Genomic DNA, 23,837 nt, shown 5'->3' on the forward strand with positions numbered 1-23,837 from the left:
AAAACAGAACTCTAGCATTGAAACCTAAAGGTGAACAAAAACATTTTGTTCTTTAGTTAGTTAATCTAGCTTTTGTTCACAGCATAGAGCATGTCAGCATGACAAAGCACCTGCTCCCTGTTCACTCCTCTTTGATGTTTCTGCTGCTTAAATAAATCCATTATCTTTTCACACTTTGCAGCGTCAGACAGCAAAACCTTTTTCTTTTTATGGCGCGACTTCTTTGCACGGCGAGACGCAGGTTTTCTCTCTCTATCCATGTTTCAGCGAATGAGTGCTAGATTTTTTCAATTTCAGTTGTAAAAGCCGGTCAATGGTCAACTCATCAGTGAGGAAAGCGTCCAAGAAACTTTGGACATTTTAATGCTGAGAATATTTAACTGCTACCTGCTATTACGGCCATGTCGCTGCAGCTACGATGATCTATTGAATATCTGTATATAGGCTATATAATGCCAAGGTTGGGAAAAAAAGACCGGCCCTCAGAGAAAATTCCCAAACTTCCCAATGGCCTGTCCACTTCTGGTTTGACTCATATTGCTTGCCCTGAATTCATCAGTATTTCTTCAAAACATCTGCTTGTCAGTTCATCAAACATATTGATGGGGCTGTGACCGATCAGTTTTGTAACTTTCAAAAACCGACAGTATGACTATCATGCCCACTTCATGTGGCAATTGGCAGAGTGTTTGAACTTCTCTCTCGAACTTTTCTTTTTTCATTCTTTACACAATTACTGTACCTCTGTCACTTTTGATGTTTAAAATGGAGTGCAACACTATGAGTGTCTTCGAGGAGAGACTGACTGTCTTTAAGAGTGTAGCGTTATCCCCATTTGTACAATTTATTGCGTCACATCCCTCTCTGGGACAACAGGCTTTTTGTCCCATCTTTGCATGTGGACATTTGGAACAGCTAAACATACTTTTGCCTTTGAATGCAGTCAAACAACACTTTTGCTTGTTTGAAGCACACTGAGACCTTAATGTCATCACATCCCTAGTCTCGCATAGCCAGATCTATCATCACACTTTGTTTTAGCGCTGTGCCAGCGCTAGAGAAAGGTCTGGCTGAACCCATGATCATTCTGCTATAGGAGGAGGATGCATTAATGGCGCCCTTGCAAAATAGTGTCCGGGGAGAACTTATTTAGGTAGTTTACCAAAAGAAAACGCCACATAAAACAGTAAAAGACGTATGTCGACTATGTGATACAACTTTTACTGATAAAAAAGACAAACGTGGAGGTGAAGCCTGCCTATACTTTAGCTCTGGAGGAGCTCACTGCTCCAGATTCCCGGAGCTGTACAATTAATCATTGTTTGTTTACTGTGACATAAACAAAATTAGCCTATAATGCTTTATTTCATAGGCTACTCAGCCAACAACATGATTTTGAAGGTAAAATGGCATTTTTATTTTTTAAATGACAGAAATATAGACTAGGCACCTTTTTCTTACTAAATAATACACAGTGGAAACATGAGAAATTGTGTATTTTATCATCATTGTCAAGTCCAAGGCCAGCCTGCCAAATAACTCTACTATAAACTTGATATTGGCCACAACCGAACGTGATGTCTGCAGCGCTGCTTGAACAGTCCGCCCCCTGCCGATGACTTCTTGAGGACTTGCAGCGAGCAGCCAGTGACAAGAATGCCCGCTGCTGCTCGTGAATCTTTTGAGCGTGAGTGCCCAGTAATAAGGAAAAAATCATCTTATCAAGTCCTCTTATATTGATCATCTGAATTGGTCATCTGAACTGCATCACTTCCCCACGTAACAATAACTACAGCTGTTAGATGGTGTAAAGATAACCATAGGTTGTTATTGCTGGCCTGAATTTTAGACCTTACTGTTGCTTTTTCTTGTGAGGACGGGCCAGGCTCACTTCAATAAAAGAGAGCCGTTTCCTCATCACTGCATCCTGTGACTATTAACATGAATGTATAAAGTAATGATCTGATGTAACAAGGACAGGAAGGCAGTTTGACCCGTTTGTCTCCTTGGAGAGTAGCACCTGCACCCTCTACATCCCCTCCCTTGCCACGCTGCACAGTGACTGTGTTGAGCCTTCATTGCCACTATACACATGTGTTTAGGTGACAGAGACTTGTAAATGAACCTTAGTTTGTACATGCTGTTTCTTTTCCATGAGCTGTAAATCAAGGTTTAACTCCCAGCTGGGCACAATCCCTTAGTTACAATTTAAACAGCCATATAAGCATAAATCTCAATTGAGAGGAACTGCAGGATACTTCAAACATTCTGTCACTGAGGAAAAGTCAGGTCTGTTGAGGAAATGTGCCATGAAGGCGTTTCCAGAAAACCAGTATATATAATAGATACACAAAAGAGGGGATTTTCCTCTTAATGTTTCCTGCTTTTCGTGTACACACAAGTGGCACCCACCCACACACACACACACACGGATAGGAATTTGTTTAATAAGGATATTACCCTTGACAGTGAAACTTTATTTAAATCCTATTTATAAGCAGTTAACAATTGGTTTATAACCTGCTTTAATGTAGTTATAAGTAGATATAAGTGTAACTGATAATGAATGACAACATAGTAAAACACGTTAAAATATGTCTTCATAGGGAATTTATGAATTGTTGACAAATTCTGTGCATTAATAAACTTAAAAATATCCTTTTGTCTGCTTCTAACAACATTACAGTGTGTTATAAACTATTTATTAAATGTTTATATACTGCTTATAAATGTTAAATAGGGGGACTTAAAGTGAAGTGTCACCACTTTGATTTATTAGCCTTACAGTGAATAAGCACTTTACAATAGATACACAATAGAGGGGATTTTCATTTGAATGTTTCCTGCTTTTAGTGTACACAAAAGTGGCGCGCGCACACACACACACACACACACACACACACACACACACACACACACACACACACACTTGGATAGGACTTTGATTAATAAGGATATTACTCTTGACAGTGAAACTTTATTTAAATCCTATTCATAAGCAGTATATAAACATTTAACAATCGGTTTATAACCCACTTTAATGTGATTATAAGTAGATATAAGTGTAACTGATAATGAATGACAACATAGTAAAACACGTTAAAATATGTTAAAATATGTCTTCACTTCTTCCTCTTGTCTGCCTCTAACAACATTACAGTGTGTTATAAAACATTTATTAAATGTTTATATACTGCTTATAAATGTTAAATAGGGGGATTTAAAGTAAAGTGTCACAACTTTGATTTATTAGCCTGAAACAGAATTCTTAAGTTTGATATGTCGGACTGATGGATCTGCAGAATTTTTATATTCAAATAAGCATCGTGGATTAAAGGAAAGTAAATCTAAATTGCCTTGAGCTGCTGTGTTAAAAATATAGAAAATTTAGGGAAAACAGCTTCAAGAATTTTCTCCTGAATCTCTAAACAAGTGTTTGATATATTCTACGAACCAAAAAGCTAACAAAGAGAACAATAATTTATTCACTAAACACGAAACAAACAAAGTGACAAACTCCTCTTTCTCCAACTCTGGTTCTCATCACTGCATTAATCTGAAAATAAGACTCTTATTAACACTTCAAACCACAGTGAAGCCTGCACTGTGTAAAAGAAAACTGAATAACAGGTTATCATTTGATGTATTTCTTCAATATATCATACATGTTTCAGACAGTGATTAAGTTCAATTTAGTGTTAGTTTGTGTTTCACACATGTTCTAAATTACTCTGTGCTATGTCTATTCTAAACTTAGTTCCTTGCTGTGTAAGATGAGGCAGTTTATTCTGTTATACCCTTACCTCAGCCAGTGATAAGATAAACTGTAGTTATGTAGATGTTTATGTGTAAAACTGATAAGCTTTAGAGGATAGTGTGGTTTGTCCTTAATTTAATATAGTAGTAATGTTATTTTGTGATGCTACTTGGTGCATGCTTATGTACTGTCATATACGGTCGTGAAGAAAGACTGTTCCTAGGTTAGCTGAACTTTTGTTTGACTTATGTTTCTATCTTAGGGTTGGTTGCTGACCTGTAAGGTTAGTAAACAGATGTCTTAAATTCTGTACGAGTAGTATTTAAGGGACTGGTTAGGTGTCAACCTTTCAGACAAGAAAATATAGCTAGGTGGTATGTATCTTTGTCTCCAGAACTATGATGCATTATACTTAAATAATACTTGTATTATTTGATTACATTATTTCATAACCTGACAATGCTCTCTTTGTGTGTTTATTGAGTGATCAGCAATTTCCCATTACAACTGTCAGTGTCATGCTGGTGTTTTCTTTCAGGACACCAGCATTGACTTAAGGGAAGCTGTTTGCACGGCAGCTCTGTTGACAGTTTATGAGTAAACTGGCTGCATTGATTGTTACCCTGGCTTAAGATAGACCAGAGACTTGTATCTAAGGTCAGTGGTAATCAGAGAGTCTCCACGATGGCAGCACTCAACAAAGAAATGCTTGTGGTTATGTCTTGACCTTTAAGGTTAAGCATCAACAGGGAACTTGTTGGAAGGAACCAGATGAGACTCGCATCAGGCTGCCACAGGCGTTTTGTTATAAATAAAACTATGACCTACATGAGGCACAAATGCAATACATCAGCATAAACATTGTAAAGTGTAGTGATGAAATGGTCAGTCAATTATTCAATAAGTGGTTGCTCATGACAGAGAAATAATTTACAATTTTGATATCTGATTAATGTTTTATGTCATTTATCAAGCAAAGATTCTAAACATTTGCTAGTTTTAGCTTCTGAAATATGAGAATTTACTGTTTTTCTGTGTTTTATATTGTTGTAAATGGAATAGCTTTGGGTTTTGGCCTGTTGGTCAGACATAATAAATAATCTAAAGATGTCACTTGGACTCTGGGAAACTGGAATGGACATTTTTCAGTATTTTTGTAAAGTAAATTTTGTAAAGTGAATGATTAATTGATTATAGGGCTGAAACAATTCAGTTCATTCAGGCGACTGACAGAATATTAAGAGTTTCTTTAGTAAAAATGTTAAACATTCTCTGGTTACAACTTCTCAAGTAGGAGGATTTTCTGCTTTTCTCTGTTTACAGTCACTGGCAATTAAATATATTTTGGATTTTAACTGTTGGTTGGATAAAACAAGACAGATGTCTTCTTGGGCTCTGGGAACTGGGAATGATTAATATTAATGACTATTTTTTGATATTTTATAGACTAAACATTGAATCAAAAAAAGACAATCCAGAGATTATTCCCTAATGAAAATAATAATAAGTACTCGGTAGATGGAGAACACAAAACGACACCTAAACCTGAACACCAGACTTTATATGTCACTCTATTTACTCTATTCTGAGTACAGACATGTGTGCTATTGATAGGAACATTTACAGCAGAGAATGCTGTGTCACAGTGAGGAAGAAAGATCAGCAAGAATAAGATTCACCTTGAACACAAAGAAAAGTATTTGGATTACTGCTTGTCCCAACAATAACTTATTGAGTAATTTGATGGGCTTTAAACTATAAATAAATTAGACAAACTCCCAGTGACTCAGCGTTTTGTCCTTTATCATAGATTTTTTTTTTCTTGATTGATTCTGTGAAGTCATTTCTGTCATGACAAAATTACAGGAAATTAGTGTAAGATGTAATTTTGCACTAATACAATGAATCAAAAACAAAAATATCAAAAACTCTTGTATCACAGAAAGGGCAGAAAGGTCATCAGCCGCCTGAATCTTGGTACAACAAATACAACTGTATTTTTCCCACTACTGGATGTAGCTATTCAGGAAAAGTCACCGCGTGTTCATCTGCCACACAGTCTGTTTATGGTGTCAAATTGCAGAGAAGAGGATGTTAAATAAGATGCCACCTGCATGAATATCAGTCAAATGAAGGACGTGTGTGTACAAGTTTACAGTTTACAAGTAAGTAACACAGAAATGTCGAACCAACAGAGGTGACCTTTCATATGTGCACCATCAAATTAATAAAAACCTTCATCCATTTACTCATGCTAACTCTGACAATTTCAAATATAACTGACTAACAGTTGATAAGAGAGTCAATTTCATCTACAAAACTGTGCCACTGTATTTATAGAATTACTTTTCACTGATAAAAGACTATTTTAAAAGAGATAATTCAACACATTTTCTATTGTTTCCTTTTAAAACTTTAATGGGTTAAAAGACAACTATAAAAAAAAGGAGAGAGATGAATTAAAATATACACAAATATACATTATATTGCACATTGTTGCACCTGTGCAGTATTGCACATAAGTGATGGGTGATAAATACTTCTGATAAAAATATAAATATTACCTAGTAGGGAAGAGAGTGTCTGTGTGTAGGAGAGGAAGAGAGAGAGAGAGACTGTGTGTGTGTGTGTGTGTGTGTGTGTGTGTTATGTATGTTCACAAACTCCCAGAGTTCAACAGTCTGATGGCTTGCGGACAGCAGCTGTCTCTGAGCCTGCTGGCTCTGATGCCTCTGTACCGCTTGCCTGATGGTAGCAGTGAAAATAGTCTGTAGCTGGGGTGTTTGGGGTATTTGATGATTTTTCCAGCTTTCCTCATGCTCTACTGGATGAAGAGGTCCTGCATGGGTGGCAGTTCAGACCTGGTGAGCTTTGATGACTCTCTGCAGGGCCTTGCTGTCCTGCTTGGAGCTGCTCCCATACCAGGCTGTGTTTATGCCATGCCGCTCAATGGTGCATCTGTAAAAGTTGCAGAGTATACTCCTGTCCATGCCAAACCTCCTCAGCCACCTGAGGAAGAAGAGGTACTGGTTCGCGGTCCTCACCACTGTCTCAGTATGAGTTGACCACTTCAGGTCCTCACTGATGTGGACGCCGAGGAACGTGTTTCCTGTACCCTCCTGAAGTCCAAAACCATCTCCTTCATCTTGAAGAAGTTGAGATGGAGGTCGTTGTTCTGACACCATGATGACAGGGCTCTTACCTCCTCTCTGTAGGTCCATTCATCACTCTCGGTAATCAGGCCGATGACAGTGCAAATTTTATAACGGCGTTGGAGCTGTGTGTTGCCACAGTTGTATGGGGCTGGACTTAGCACACACCCGTGGGGGATTCCAGTGCTGAGCGTTACAGTGGGGGGAATGATGTCATTGAGCCTCACCCTCTGGGGCCTGTTTGTCAAGAAGTTCAGGATCCAGTTGCATAAGGCACTGCTGAGTTCAAGGTCCCTGTACTTGACAACCAGCTGAGAGAGCACAATGGTGTTAATGGTGTGGATCTGTTTTGCTTGTATGCAAACTGCGGAGGGTCCAGTAAGTCTGGTAGGTAGGAAGTGATGTGGGCTTTGACTAATGACAGTGCTACTGGGCGATAGTCATTAAGCTGAGCAGTTTTGGGTTTTTTGGGGATGGGAACAATGATAGTCTTCCCCAGGTACTAAGAACCCTTTGAGGAAATCAGTTCCTTTACCTGGGTTTCCACTGGAGCGTCCAGGATCTAAATTAAGCTCCAGGGAGATTGTTTTACCCCCCAAAAAGTCCCTGCTCGGGGGGCACTACTTTCCAAAAGTAGGAACTTGGGGGGCAGGATGTGCAGGGATGACCATTGCTGATTCACTCTTAAAACAAAGAAGTGCTCTCATATCAATTTAGGACCAGTTCAGGACAAGAGGATGACACTGATTTTCATTTGTTAACGTTTAAAGTAAAGTAAGGCATTGTTGTCAGCTTCCCGACTCATTTTAAGAAAGAGCAAGAGAAAAAAGAGATAGATGGGCAAGGAGAGGGAGCTGCGGTAGCGAGAACAAAGCACAAATAAAACATTATTTTCTGATTTTTTCACAGTGGTTACATTCTAAAGCAGAAATAAATAACCATCAAACACTAAATAGATTTACTGTAGAGACAGACACTCTCAGTTTCATTTTCCTCCTCTGCATTTCTCCTTTTCATCCATTTATTACATCCAACTCATGCAGAACTAAACTCAAAGAGTCTTTGTTGTTTCCTCATGTGTTAAGACTGCATCTCAAATGCTTCCATCATTTTTTATTTCCTCATGGGTCTAATTTGCATGATCTACCTGGTTCTTCAGACATGGTGGAAACACAACCAGGACTGCGCCACAGGGACTTTAAAGTTGCAAGTTTAGTCCCTGATGAGTTCCTCCGGGACCAAAGTACCTGGGACTTTTAGTGGAAACAGGGCTTTTGTCTTTTTGATGGCTTTCTTGAGTTAATACTTGCATGTTTTGTAGTTCAAATCTCCACCTTTGTTAGCAGCTGTGTGTGTGTATGGAGGGCAGTAAGAACCTTCCGCACAGTAATCCCAGGTATCACATCATCAATGCACTTACTGATGTGTCCTGTGACTCTCCTCCATGTATTTGATGACATCATTGTGGGCAGCCTCCCAGAAAATGTCCCAGTGTGCTGTAGTGAAGAGGTCACAAAGGGAGGAGATTCTGCTGATGTGCAATTAAATAATCTTCAACTCACACCTAAAATTGATTACATCTGAGAGCAACCTCAAAGTGGTTTTTCAGTAACTTGTGGCCTGATTTACATTATAGCTTCATACACATAGTCAGTGCCACTCCACCATTATATGTATGTTTTGTGTTGACAGGTGTTGTGTGGTTTGGGGGTTTTTTTGTGTCGTTGAAATAAGCCTTTTTGGTTTTATTATGTTTTAACCCTTCAATCACTGTAACTACTGCTGTACAGTTATACTGTATTTTTTAAACCATTGAAATAAATTCAATCACTCAATCACCAATCTGATATTATTTTCACATATAACCCCTATAGTTCATTATAACTAAAGAGCAGGTGATTGTCTACAATATAAGTGTCAACAAAACCAGAAAACTTTCTACATAGTGTCATACATCATACACAGAAAATGACCCCAATGACGCCCACACATACACTTACAGTGTCACCACCACACCCAATAAATCATTAAACTCTAAATGGGTGCTTCAAAAGAAGAACATGACAAACTGTAAGATTAGTCACTTACCTTGGGAATTTCAACTGTGTATTGAGTGTAAATTCATGTCAATTGGGTTTTCATGTTGTTGAATGTGCGAGGAAACCCTGAGCCTGTCCTTGTGATGCTGTTCAAAGAGACAAGAGAGCAAACAGAGGAGACTGTAAGAAGTATTTCCCTCACATTTGGCTGGCAGGTCAAATTTATACACCTTAATTGACCTTCTGCACTATATTTAGATTGTTTACATGATAAAAAACAGAAAAGAAGAGCTGTGGTTGCATCTTTTCACGTGTTTAAATGTATTTACTCTAGTAGTTGTGTTACAAATGTTACAAATTATGGAATCAATAAACAACAACAGACAACTATCATTCTATTCTTCAGAGGATATTTGGCATTGCATTTATTGAACTTGTTGTGACATACAAGTGCAGTTTTTAAGGCTGAAACTAACGGTTATTTTCATTCTCTATTGATCAGTTCATCATTTTCTCGATTAAACAATTCATAATTTTTGCTATAAACTGTTAGAAAATACTGAAAAATGCCAATTAGAACTTCTCAGTGCCCCAGTCGACCTATTTAAGTTGTTAATTTTCTCTTAACATTTGTGCAATTTGTCCAAAACCCAATTATATTAGGTTACCATCATGTATGACAAATCCTTATGAGAAGCTGGAGCCAGGGTGTTTCTGAAAACGTTTAGGCCTATTTGTATAGCACCTTTCAATAACAAGGCAATTCAAAGTGCTCAAGACAAAATGTAAAAGAAATACAAGATATAAAAGGACACATTTAAATAGAATTCAAATGAATTTAATGAAAAATAAAAATGAGATAAAATAGAATAAGACATAAAACAGGGGGCTAAAAATTACAAATTACAGTACATTTAATGAAAGACAACTGCAAATAGAAAAGTCTTAACCTTTATTTAAAAGAGCTGAGAGTTGGAGAAGACCTCATATTAAAATAGATGCAGATGATTTTCTGTCAACTATAGGATTAATAATTTCAGCTCTAACATCCTTGTTTTTTTATCATAACAGATCATTAAACAAATAAATAAAGTATGGTGACACCAGAAAATTACACCCTTATGTGATTCTTGACCATCTCATTCTAAAACCATGGACATTAATCTGCTGCTAGAACAGCCTCCACTCTTCTCAGAAGACTTTCCACAAAATTATGGAACCTGGCTGCAGAAATTTGCTCCCATTCAGCTACAACAAGCATTAGTGAGGTCGGCTCCTGATGTTGGGTGATAAAGCCGGGCTCGCAGTTGTTCAAATTACCCCAAAGCCAAGTTCATCCACACAAAACTGGGAGAACAATTTCTTTATGGATCTGGCTTTGTGCATGATGTCATTGTTGAATTAAAACAGGAAAGAGGCTTCCCTGAACTGTAGCCACAAAGATGGAAGCACACTATTGTTGAAAAGACTAATGGGCCTAGCCTAAACCTAAAGTACACAAAAGAATTCATGAATGGTTGTTTTATTATGGGATGGTTTCTTTATCTATATAATGTTATATTGTTTTATGACTCAGTATGTTTTTATGACTTCTTGAAATGAATGTGAGCACTTTGTATAAGCCCGCTGGGCTTCCTTCCTCTCCTGCACAAATTAATATAACTTTTTACTGTGTAATTAGGGACCAATCCCAAAAGGCATAGCACTACTGTAAAACAGTAGTTCTTACCTAAGGACCCTATTGTTTTATTTTTATTGTAACCTTTGTGCCAATAAAAATAAATAAATAAAAGTCCAATTTCAGGCACACTGTACAGTCAAATATTGTGGTTTTATGCTCTATGTTCTTCAAAACAACAGAATGAATATGAAGTGGCTAAAGAACTTCACTGGTGCCGACACTGTTGCAGGTGAAATCAAATGGCCACTAGAGACTCCCATAATCTCATTATATACACACACAGAAAGAGAATGATAGGTATGTACATGCATGCACAACCTTTCTTTTAGTCATTACTTTGGGGTTTTTTTGCATATTGTGTTTGAACAGTTTACAACACAGAGACTGTTTAGTCTGTGAGCTGACAGGCAGAGTAACAGAGCACAAGTACAGGCCTTTTTCACAGAAGACATTTCAACATGCTACAGTAGGAAAAGAACAGGTGTGAATAATAAAATGAATAATGGCTAAATTCCATTTAGCTACTTCAGTTTCAGGGTCCTGTATTGTGCATGCTGCCACTGTCACACCACCGTGGCTTACTGGGACACATGAATATAAAGGAGCCATAGTTAATGTTATTATTAACGCTGCATTGTGCTTCATCAGGAAACCTCAGCAACCCAACAGCTAAACAGTACAAAACATTTAACATTTAATCTTTGCTTGTTTGTTTGTTTTCTCTTTTTCTAACAAGATGGAGCTTCCGTATATATTTTGATTTACAGCCTGTAACGTTAATATCATGTGGATTAAAGCAGACTTTACTCTTTTGACCAAACTTGCTCTAAGAATTAATTTAAATGCAGTAGCAGGTGTTAGCTGTTTACTTATTTTGTTCACTTAACATCTCTGAAGTTGGGATGATATCTTTACTCAAAAACAGACTAAGGAATAAAATGGCTGTAATTCCAACTGCCAACGGTCAGATTTCTTCCCAATCATCCAAATCTAAACCTAACCTTTGATATTAATAGAGATTGATAGTTAGCTAAACGTGGATGTTGGCCTACCTGTTGATTCATCATGCCAACAGGCGCGAGGCTCATACAGCAGCGCGCGGCGGTGCCACGCTCGCTCGCGCGCATGACGTTACCCAGCATTCTGTGGGCGCGCTGGCAGGGACCGACAGCACATCAAGGAAGAAGATGCGGGTCGGTAAGTGAAACCAACATAAAACACCGCGAAGTCACATATCTATACACATATCTGTCGTGTTCGGCATATTTGTAGCGTTGTAACCCGGCTCGAAACATTAGCGACGAATGTAAAACAGCGTCGTTGTTATTTTTTTAAAGGTTTAAACATATGTTTAAAACAGAAAGCAACAGGGTGGACGGCGGTTAAAAGTCCTCCAACTTGTGGGCGAGGTTACCGGTAGTAAACGCCAGCTACAACAGGACAAACGCTCGTTTTATCAGCGGATCTTGTGTGTATGTTTGGAGACAAGCTAACTTAGCGGAAGAGCTATGTTCCCAAAAAATGCTCCAAACCCGAGTGGGGGCGTTTGAACAGCGTGAGAAGGTGATATCTGTGCTGGAAACTGATATCGGGCAGTGTTGGACAGTGACAGAGGCGAGCCTGTTGACAGGTTCACGTCATTTATCAGCTGTTTGTGTTAAAAGGACTGGTGGCTGACAACCGAGGGTGATTGATTAATGCTGAGATAAGAAACAAATGCAGTTAGGCATGTGTGAGGTGGATACTGCTGTTGATATTTGAGAGTATAAACATCTGCAGTGGTGGAGGAAGTATTCAGAAGTAAAAATACCAATACAGCCATGTAAAAATACTCCATTACAAGCAAAAATCATGCATGAAAAATCCTACTTAAGTAAAACTACATAAGAAAGAAAGGCCAGGCAAATTACATCTTTCAAAAAACAGAGGCAATTCATGTGCTTTACACAAGCCAAAAAAAAATGCATTAACCACATTTAAAAATGCAATAAAGAGGGAAATTAAATAGAATACAGAGAAACTGGACTCAAGTGAGATAAACCTCTCGCTGTTTGATCACTTTTATCTCTACAATCACGATACAATGACTGAGCTTTTCACCAAATCATAACCACAAACAAAAACCCCCTCTGATGTGATTCTTTGAGACAGAGGTTTATCTGTGGTCAGGGCTGTGGCTACCGCCGAGGGCTCTGAAGTCACGTCTTTATTGTTTCAGCTAATTTGGGGTATTGAATGATGTGAAGAAGAGCTCACATTTTGCATTTATAGACAAAATACATGTGTGGGATTTTACAGTGGATTCTGATATTCTTTGATTGTTTTCAGGGGGAAAAAAAGGCTAAGTTAAAAATGAAACAAAGTGGTTTAGTATTTCTCCAACAGAATTATGTTCAAACCACGTTTGAGACCATCACATAGGGAGATAAAATGTTCAGATAATATGAGTTAGTGAGTAAGTAAATAAATATAATGTGAAAAATATAACATTTACAGAGTTTTGTAGTGTATAGTGTCCTATCCTGGCTCACACAGGGGCCTATCAACATAAAAATGTGTGGGTGTCCTATGTCTAATGCAGATGGTGCAAAGAACATCCAGTTACTGAGCTGCAATATTGCTGTTCTCATCAGCCTGAAAGTCTGCCCATTGAGACAGTAACTTCAAATAGAAGAAAAAAAAAAGATCAAGGATGTGTCAAAGCTGTGATAAAGCCTCCAGTGTTTCTGAACATTGCTGCAACTAGCGCAGTGTCCTGATATCACTTTGTGCTCCCGGCTATGTGCGCCGACAGCTGCTGTTGGCACAGAAGAGATGTTCCACTTTTTTATGACATTTAAAGCCACACTTGTCCTATGTCCACATGAAAATTAACGTGATAGCTTTAATGTAGCATGGTAATGTATGTTAAATAGTGTGACTAATGACAGTGAACTGCACGCTGCACGCTCAGTATATTTTCTGTGTATTCATTATTCATGGTCAGATATCTACATTAAAAAACACTTGGGTCAGTGTAAACTATTAGGGCTGCAATTGATGAGTATTTTCATTATCATTTCATCTCTAGATTACATTCTTGATTAATTAATTAGTCGTTTGATCTATAAAATGTCAGAAAATAGTGAAAAATGTCACAATTTTCCAAAGATGCACCGTAAAATGTCTTGTTTGGCCCGACCAACACACCAAAACCGTAAAGATTAAATCCTCTCTCACTGTGTATGTAGTTTTATATTGTGATATAGATTAGGGCTGCAACTAATGATTGTTGTTATTATCAATTAACCAGACAATTATTGCTTTATTAATAGATTAATTGTTTAGTTTGTATGTTGAACTCAAGGTGACTCATTCATATGGCTTATTTTTTCTGACTAACAGCCTAAAACCCAAACATATTCAATTTCAAATCAAACAGTGATATAAAATGAAGAAAAGCAGCAAATTCACACATTTGATAAACTGGAACCAGCGCATTTTTGACATTTTCCTCATAAATGGCTTCAACGTTTCAGCGGTTTTAATTTGCATTTGTAAATTTGAAAGTGTTTCAGTCTTTGTCAGTTATCTGGAAAGAGAACAGACTCTTGATATAGGCTACAAGTTGTCAATATTTTCAATCAATCCAACAACAGATGAGCATGTCATGTTTGAGTAAGACATACAATCATGTCTTTGTAATTTTTTTATTTTTTACATTTACAGAGCCAACAATTTATTCTATATCTGGACTATTATTGTATAAATAATCTTCATCACTTAATGTCACTGTTGTCAGCCAGTCTCTCCCTTTGGTCATCACATAATGACCCAGTTTCAAAGTACTATCCTCAGGCTGCACTGGAATTTCAATCCTTGACCAAACAGATAACCAGAGTGTTATCAACAAAGCGATGCATTCTGTTGCAGGAGATGAGCTCATTACGATCTGTGTGTTTACCCTTCGGTTGATGATCCTTTTTCTTAAAAACACAAAGTGCACATCACATGTCTGTTCTGTCAATAGTTACACAGGCAGATATAAAGGTTCTCTTGTCTCTCTTTGTCTCCCAGACTCTGACATGGATTACAAGGTTGTGTTCGCAGCCTTGGAGACGGTGTGCGAAGACAACATTTCTGCTTTGTGTGGGCCTTCTGATTTGCCGTACGGCAGTGTTGCACAGCGTCTAGTCACGTGTATGAGACAGATTCAGGAGCATGGCCGAGCCCTGGAGCCTTTGGTCGCCAGCTTCACCGCCGTCTACCATCATTACGACTTTGATGAGCAAACGCCTGGAAATGGTTACCGCACCCTGGTCAAGGTATGGAAACACCGTGGATGTATTATTACAGCTCTGATTGCTTTGTACTTCTGAGTTATTATATCTTTTAAGAGACTAAACAAAACACAGAGTATGAGCTGTTTGATTGTTGTTTGTAGGTGATTAAAGATACAACATGTTACATTTTAATAATCACTTTTAACATTATCCAATGTTCGAATTGTGTATAGATACAGTTAAGTAAAGATGATTAGTAGCTTAGATCTCACAGCAGTGTTAGTGGTCAGATTTCACAAAGACTACATTTCCCTCATCCTATTTTGTGCTGCGATATTTAGTACTGTACCTCCATAATGTCAACATCTAAGTTCAAATTAAAGTTAATTAAATATTTCCCCCACACATTAAATACAATTTTTCATCATGACAAAATTTCATATTCATCTCATATTAAGAATGGATCTAAAGACTATGTGTAATTGCTCTACAAAGTTTTGTAGCATCCTTTAGTTTGTTGTTTTGGTTTTTCCAGCCCGCAACTTTACTGTTTTGGTTTCCTCTCACCACTGTTTTCGGTGTTGTTTTATTTTCAGCAAAAAAGCTCTAAAAACCATCTGTATTCTACCCGTCCAGCCCCAAACGTCAGACAGACAAAGTTAGCAACTAGCCAGTGAACAAAACATATGTTTTGGAGTTGGTGGAGACCAAAATAGAGCAAAATGGATAACAAATATTGGACTTAAATGTCTGAACTTTGCATAAATAAACCACTGTTTGCTAACACGTTCACCATATTACCTTTATAATAATAATAATTTCTTTTATTTTTTGCATAACAGAAATGAAAAATATGCAGCACATAATGTAGCAAATGTTGCAAATTACAGTGTAGAAGATTGTAGAAACTGATTTGTCTACAGTAAATACAATGATGTCCCAAAATGATAAAATACACTAAATATTGCATATTTTAAGTTTATTAAGTCCATTCTCCCACCTCCCAAACTAAATCCACATTGTTTCATGTTCTCTCTGTCTGTCTTTCTTTCAGGTCTTGCAGTCTTGCCTTTTGCACATCATTCAAAAGGGCCGATACATTGCCTCGAATTACAACGGTGCTTTCTTCAGGGCAGACCACAATGCCTCGGAGATGGAGGCGTACTGCAGTGCCCTGTGCCAGCTGCGAGCCCTGCTCTACCTCGCAAAGCAGCTGATCAACGACAATGACCACGGCCAGCTGTACTCCCTGCAGGACGGGGACCTGAGCCGCAAGTTTGTGCAGGAGTACAGCTCCATGCACAAAGCCTGTTTCTATGGCCGCTGTCTGGGCTTTCAGGTCAGCCAAAAACAAGGACTTATTTGTTGGAGCCAAGTTATGTTTACATATGTTTAGTTCGGTATATAAGTACAGTCTGTATTTTGCTAAACAGGTTATGTAAATTGAGATACTTAAGTGATGTTATGTATAAGTCATTGAATAAGTTAATTAATAGTAATTTGTTAAAGTTCAGCTAATAATCATTTGATTTGATTCATGTTGATGTAAGCATGATATGTTTTAAAAGGCAACATTATTTAAGCTTTCTGTTAAAACAGTGAAGTAGGTTACTGTTGCTTTAAGAGATAAAGGTCCCTTGTGTTTACTAGGGTGAACCTGCGGTTTGGAAAGTTGAGGCTCAAGTAAGGAATGAGAGACATGGATTTCTCACTGTAGTACAGTTTGCTGATTAGGAGAACTTAACTTTAATTACTCCTGTAAGAAGATACTACAAACTGTGGAGTAAATACTTGTTTTATCCTTTTTTACACCAGAGTCCTGTGGAAGTTTTTCCTCCTCAAGCTAACGTACATGAGTTAGGGTTAGGCCCTCGCTGAGCTTCAACCAGCCACAGTATTTCTCATGACACTAGTTATTTTAGAAACTTAATGTAATTCAGATAACACATGAGGTAAAAGACAGTTTTGGCTTCATTATAAAGAAAAGTACAGGTCACAAGTTTAAATTGTTTGAAGCAAAGCTCTTCTTTTCTCTTTTGACAGTTCTCGCCAACTCTTCGTCCGTTCCTCCAGACTGTTGTAATAAGCATGGTTTCATATGGAGAGACGTACGGTAAACAGCAGTCTGGGTTGGGTGAGTCGCTTTTGTCCTATAGATGGAGGTGAAGTCCTAGATCCTGTTGTGGTCTTTTTTTTTTAGATGTCATCCTGAATGATGAATCCTTCTTCTTGATTTTCTAGGTATGGCAGCACTTTCTCTCCTCACATCAGGGAAGTACGTCATTGATCCAGAGTTGCGGGGGGCCGAGTTCGAACGCATCACTCAGAACCTGGACTTGCAATTTTGGAAGTCCTTCTGGAACCTCACAGAGTCCGGGCTTATAACAGTAGGCAGGGTCAAATGTTCATCCATCTCACTTTTTTATTACCTAGAGTCGTCGTCAATGTTTAACTGCTCCTTCCTTATCTTTCTCGATCCAGGGCTTCAGCAGAATAGCCTCTAGTCCAGTGAAGGTGAACTTAACCCTGACTTTGCCCCCTGTCGCTCTTCGCCTCCCCCTGGCCTCAGACCCCAGTCTGTCTGCCACTGTTTCACCTCCACTTGCCCACTGGGGCCCCGGACCAGTCCACATGCGTCTGATCTCCTATGAGCTTCGAGAAGGACAGGTGAGGTTCCGCAGATGAGGCAGGATGTGGTCAGGAAGACTTGCAGTAAACTCGTAATGGTGACTAGAAATCTGAAATTGACAAAAAGTAAGAAAAAGACTAAGAATAAACAGTTTTGGATCAGGCATACTGATATTATAACTACAAAATAAACCTACATGACATTCTGTTGTGACGAATCTCTGAAGTTATTGCATGAACTTTTTGTCTCTTTTTTAGCCATGTAATAAAGCGTGCAAACATCTGGTCAGATTTCAATAGAGAGAGTACACAGTCAAATCTTGCATGAGAAATCTTCCCAGCGTCACATACTGCACATATAATGAGGATGCAATTATTAAAGGTCAGCTTTTTAACTGAAATGTGAAGACCTGATGGATCGGTTTATTAGTTGCTTCAGAGATTTAACACATAACAGTATACAAATAAATTAAAAACCAGTCTATACATTACCCACATATGTACCAATTCAGTTATATGCATTTTAACCACCTGTGACACAGTGAATAATGTAAACCAATGGTGTACAAGTAAGGGAGATAAACAGCAGTTATATTTTCAAGGATACCATAAAAGGTATATTGTTTAAAGAGGTGACTGTGATGGATTTCAGATGTAAAATGCAAGAAAATGATGCTTCATAAAAAACTCTTAGCACAAGGTCCACTTATTGGGATATTTTCCAGAGCTTTTAACCACATCTCATGACCTTCATCAGCTGATGGAGTTTACTCAGTTGTCACAGTGATGTTATTGGGATTTATTTGACTACTTAGTATAAACTACATGTGTATTATGACACAATCAAGACTGGAAAATACACTTTTATATACATTTTCTTTAGATACCTTTACTGTGTGAGAGTAAGGGTGTTTGTTTTGTACTTTATTATTTTTCACTATTTATCCTCTTATGTTATAGGAGAGTGAGGAGCTGCGAGCTTTTTCACGAACAGATCCTCCTCCCATCACTGCATCGCAGCTCCCCTGGGTACAGAAGCAGCCTCGCTCCCCCTGGCTGCTCATACACTTCCATGGAGGGGGGTTTGTGGCCCAGACATCCAGATCCCATGAGGTACAGTACAGAGTGCTGGATCATGCTGAGTGGTATTGAATGTAGTAATTGCAGTAATTATATGTAGCATTAGATCTTTCAGTGCAACAAAGTGTTGTGCGAAAGCTGCTGAAGTAACAAATGTTAATAGTTCTTAAAAAAAATTATATCCAACAAGATATGCCTTTGTTCCTTTCACTTTTGAGTGCACGCTCTTGTTTTTTGTTTAGACCCAGTTGCATTCCTCTCATCCCACATCATTATTCTATCTTTTATCCAACCTCTTCCTGTCATCAGAATTATCTTCGAAGCTGGTCTAAGGAGCTGAACGTCCCCGTCCTCTCCGTGGACTACTCTCTGTCACCCGAAGCGCCCTTTCCTAGAGCTCTTGAGGAATGTTTCTACGCCTACTGCTGGGCCCTGAAAAACTGTCATCTGCTGGGTCAGTTTATGACATCACAGTCCAGCAACACATGACCACAGTAAACCTATAATTAGAACTGACGGCTTGTATTTTAACGGATTATCTGGTGAATCTGTTAATATCTGGGGAAACATATGTTCCCACTCACAGACAGATAAAACGGATAAATGTAAACAAATAGGGTACAATATACAGTAGTACTGACACTGCCATTATTGATTAATCAGATTATTCTTTTGTTTGATTAATCATTTAGTCTATACAATTACAGATTACACAGATAGGAATCTTAAAATTTGAGAACAACAATCCTGGCTCTGTATTAATATTGCTTGAACTATTATAATTATTATTCACATACTAATAACTCTGTTTGTGTGTCTCAGGCTCGACAGCAGAGCGAGTTTGTCTGGCGGGAGACAGCGCCGGAGGCAACCTCTGCATCACCGTTTCCATGAAGGCCATATCCAGCGGCATCCGAGTCCCTGACGGCATCATGGCTGCGTACCCCGCCACCTTGCTCACCACCGATGCCTCCCCCTCCCGCCTGCTCACACTCATTGACCCGCTGTTGCCTTTAGGTGTTCTTACTAAATGCCTCAATGCCTATGCAGGTATGTGGGTGTGCACGGTGTTTGTGTATGTGCGCAGCATTAGGCGTGTGCGGTTTCACACCTCATTTAACACAAGAACACTTTCCGACGCCACAGGAACAGAAAACAGAATATCAGAGAGATTTATATATAAACTGGATAACGTGGGAGGAAAGGAAGATGGAAATAATCAACAACCTGCTGTCAGCTACACTGTAAGGCAATGATTGCTAAATACAAAGTTTGCATCCACCCACAGTCTTGGATTATTTTCACCAATGTGGCACCACCTAGTTTGCTTACTGGTTTGGCTGGTCAGCCCGACATTAGTCAATTGCACTGTAAACACTTTGACATGCCAGAGTCTGCCACTGAGCTCTCTGAATCCTCCAACAGTGTAACACTGAACACATAAACAGTTCAATTTCCACACAGTAAAAAACGCACAGTAGGAGATCTCAGACTTCCTGGAATAAACAGACTCAAAGTGGCTCTCTAGTGGTTTGAGTTGTGTCCAATGTGGGTATGTGAATTTAAACTTGATTCAGGAGGTTTTATCTTAACAAGCTTATATCAAGTTTTGGTGTCTGCCCTCAGTGACAGACTTATTCTTTTCTGAACTCACATCTCAGGTGTTGGAGCTCATAGGCCAGAAAGCTGCACTGTGTGTAGTAATTGTCATTATATATAAGATGAAGGTTTGTTTCATCTTGACCACGTTATCAAATTAATTTTGATAATTCACTTTGGACAGACTGAAATGTATTTTTAGATTTAATGTACTGTGTTATCTGTTATTACCTGTTGGTGTTTCACAATATACAGCAATTGATAATGTGGCCTTTACATATTGGCTAGCTTTGTATGGGTATGAAATAAATAAGTTCTAAATATTTAACATGTGGTAAAACTTTAAAGCCTGTATTCAATAGAAACTTAAAGGGACACTCCACTGATTTTTACACATGAAGTTCACGAGGAGTACGACTCAGCCTGTGAGAACAGTTGTATTCTGTATTATCTTCTGTGAATCTGGAAGAAGCTTTCCAAAATTTGAAATACCTCAGCCTGGGCTTGAGACAAAAGCCTAAGTTATAAACTGGAGGTGTGGGGTTTGCATTCACGAGGCAGATAGGAAAGACTGTATCAAGTTGCTACATCCAGTGATTTTAAAATAAAATTCAGGATGTGTCTGCCTTTCCTATTTCTGTTGTTAGTCCCTCAACTTTATGGAAGAGCAGCACTAAATCACTGGAGTACCCCTTTAAACATTAGACATTAAACCAAATATCTAGAGGATGTTCAAGGACACTGGAAGACAAGTAGTTTTCACTTGCTCATACTTTCTTTTTTGTATTATTTCATTGACTTTGTTTTGACTTCTTTTAATAATCTGCTGGAACCAAAGTAATCAAATCCGTCCTTTATGTAGTAAAGTACGCTCTGCCATTGAGACTTAAAACAACATTCGAACTGTTGGTACTTCAACCAGGTTTGTTGGATCTACAGTGGCTACTGAAAAACTGAAAATAAGCCAGGGTCGCATCCTTAAGAGCCACTTCCATGTTTTATTTTTAGTTTGTCTTTTGTGTCTTTGTTATGTAACACTGACATATTTTATCCTTTGCTCACCTCATATCCTCTCCCTCTCAGGCGCAGAGTCTCAGACGGTGCAGCCTGCAGTGGCGAGCGGCAGTCTAAGCGCTCTGGGCAGAGACACCGCCATGCTGCTTAGTGATCTCACCCAGGGAGCCTCCAACTGGATCCAGTCCTTTCTTGACCCCATGCGGCCTACAGGTGGAGTGCGCTCTCCGTCGTCAGCGCATAGAACGTCCCCGAGTAACAACACCCACAGGACGTTCAGCCACACCTCCCCACCAAACTCCGGGGCTCACATGGATTACCCAGAGGGCTTTGAGCCCCTGCGTTCTGAGTGCCTGGCTGTTGTCCGCCCGACGTCCTGCCCCATTACCAGGAACCCATTTGTGTCACCCCTGCTGGCTCCTAACAACATGCTAAGAGGCCTGCCACCTGTACATATAGTGGTGAGAGACGGAAATTACTTACTTAGAGACAGTTAAATCACTTAATTTGATTTAATTTAAAGTGTTTTGTAACTACAGCAACACAGATAAGAAAACTTTATTGTCCACAATGTGTAAATCTGCCTGCGGTTTCACCATAAGACATGTCATAAAAACATAAAAACATGCATACGACAATATATCGTCTCAGCAAACACATTCATTTAAAAAAAATGTAAAAATTGCAGCACAGTCAGGAGCACCACCCTGTAATCTAGTCTACCAAATCCTAGTTTCATTTATTGGGACAAAGGATTTCTTGTAGATATTTCTATTAGCTATTGGTAATCTATAACGTCTCCCTGAGGGTAAAAGTTCAAATTCACTGTACAGTGGGTGAGAAGGGTCGTTAATAACTCTGTCAGCTTTACTTCTTCAGCAAAAAAGCTCTGATAAACCAACTGTTGACTCCCTAACTGGCAACAAACAGCAGACAGACAAATTTAGCGACTTACTGAAGAAAATAGTGGAGCAATTAGCAGCTAAAACCTAATATTTCCCTTTCCTTTACTAAACTAATGTTACATGCGAATGTTGCTCTGTGTCTGCTAGATGTGTAAATAGACAAATGTTTGCTAACACGTTCATATAGCAACTTTTATGAGGTGATAATAAGTCGGTGTTCTGCTTACAGCTTGTTCCACCACCCCCTTTAACACTAGACAATAACATATCTGGACAAAAATGAAATATACACTATGTCAAGCAAGTTTCATATCTCTTCAAGTTGACTTGAATAACACACCAGAATCATCTGAAGCCAAATGCTGGTACTGTTTGCAGTAATGTTAAGTATATTAATTTGTATTTATTGGGTCAAATCATGCAAAAATTCTAGTATGTTCATATTTGCTTTGTGTGTTCTTGCTTCATGTAGCTTCATTTTAATATTTTTCAGGTCTATTGTTTTGCTATTTGTATTTTTCCAGCTAACTGTTACAGTTAGTTTCACAGTTTTTTCCAGTACATTTTCAGCTCTTGTTTCCTGATTCCTCCATGTGTCCACGCAGGCCTCTGCTCTGGATGCCTTGCTGGATGACTCTGTGATGTTTGCCAAGAAGCTGCGAGACATGGGCCAGCCCGTGAGTCTGTCGGTGGTGGAGGACCTCCCACACGGCTTCCTCAGCCTGTCACAGCTCTCCAAGGAGACGGACGTCGCTGCGGAAATCTGTGTGGAGCGAATGAGGGAGGTTTTTCAGCAAGAAAACCCGACGCCTGCTCTTCATAAACGGCCAAAGCGGGAAGAGACTTACCACTAGTGCTGATCTGTCAGGCTGATTTAGTCTGTCATTCAGGGGACTTTTGTTGTTTTGGAATGAAGAAGAGATTTGAAATAATGCGGTGAGACAAATGCAATAAATTGAAGAAGGGCTTACGTATTAGAGAGAATTATGAAGATGATGCAATAACTGTAAAACTAGAGGAAACTTTTGGATAACGCACTTTAAACTTATACCGCACAACATTTTCTCCAGTCAATGATGACTGAGAAAGCCACTAAAAAAGTGTAATATATTGTTCTGTAACCAGCTTTAATATTATCCTGAATAATAACAAAAAACGAAATAAGTGTTTTGATACAATTTACATGATCCATATCAAAAGCACACTGAGAATATTACAGTCTGGCAAAAACTAAAAGCTGAGGAAAAGTTCTCGCAGTAATTTCTTTACTGAACAGCTGTTGTGCCTTGATGTATGATGAAAAGCTACATCACCTAACTGACCTAACTGGTTAAAGGTTTACTTGTACAAGAAACACATTCCAGATGCACTGTTTTATTATTATATTTTGATTTTGTCACGTGTTTACAACATATTATTAATAAGGAGGCCTTGATCTTGTATTTACCAGCAGTATGTGGATGAGTGTTGAAAGTAACTTGTTATAATGTTTCTTAATATAAATATGTAATATTTAAAGCTTGTATTAAATCAAAAATGCAAAGATTTCTGGGTGTTATATGATATTTGTGCTCATTTGAAGTTTTTGGACATGAGTGTTTCCACCTATGTTAGCACAGCTTGTCCTGTGCAGCCACCAGATTGACCTCTTGACCCTGTTAACGTGCTGCTTTACATGGAAATCAGAAGTTATGTAATTTAATTAGCCTTTTCATAAATT

At 38.6% G+C, this 23,837-nt stretch overlaps 2 protein-coding genes across 2 annotated transcripts in view; one reads left to right on the forward strand and one right to left on the reverse strand.

Moving 5' to 3' along the window:
- LOC137198471 (sodium/hydrogen exchanger 3-like) overlaps positions 1-11,770 on the reverse strand; it is a 31,247-nt gene extending 19,477 nt beyond the window's left edge. The window contains exons 1-2 of the mRNA XM_067612356.1: positions 11,682-11,770; positions 8,998-9,094 (exon numbers count right to left, since the gene is read on the reverse strand). The gene's annotated coding sequence lies outside the window, so the exon portion shown is untranslated. The remainder of the gene's footprint in view (positions 1-8,997; positions 9,095-11,681) is intronic.
- On the forward strand, positions 11,743-23,664 carry lipea (lipase, hormone-sensitive a). Its single transcript, XM_067612360.1, has 11 exons — positions 11,743-11,826; positions 14,686-14,933; positions 15,946-16,230; positions 16,935-17,025; positions 17,133-17,278; positions 17,373-17,558; positions 18,480-18,632; positions 18,909-19,053; positions 19,422-19,649; positions 21,282-21,673; positions 22,723-23,664. The coding sequence occupies exons 1-11, from the start codon at positions 11,817-11,819 to the stop codon at positions 22,969-22,971; spliced, it is 2,133 nt and encodes a 710-aa protein (XP_067468461.1). The 5' UTR covers positions 11,743-11,816; the 3' UTR covers positions 22,972-23,664.
- The last annotated feature ends 173 nt before the right edge of the window (positions 23,665-23,837 follow it).

Source organism: Thunnus thynnus, chromosome 15 (genome assembly GCF_963924715.1).
Source record: "Thunnus thynnus chromosome 15, fThuThy2.1, whole genome shotgun sequence".
Classification (NCBI taxonomy): domain Eukaryota; kingdom Metazoa; phylum Chordata; class Actinopteri; order Scombriformes; family Scombridae; genus Thunnus; species Thunnus thynnus.

Bases quoted from the DNA above. Each gene is read 5' to 3' on its own strand.
- lipea (XM_067612360.1), top strand. The intron at 17,559-18,479 runs GTGAGGTTCCGC...CTTATGTTATAG, and splicing joins ATGAGCTTCGAGAAGGACAG to GAGAGTGAGGAGCTGCGAGC. The intron at 18,633-18,908 runs GTACAGTACAGA...TCCTGTCATCAG, and splicing joins AGACATCCAGATCCCATGAG to AATTATCTTCGAAGCTGGTC.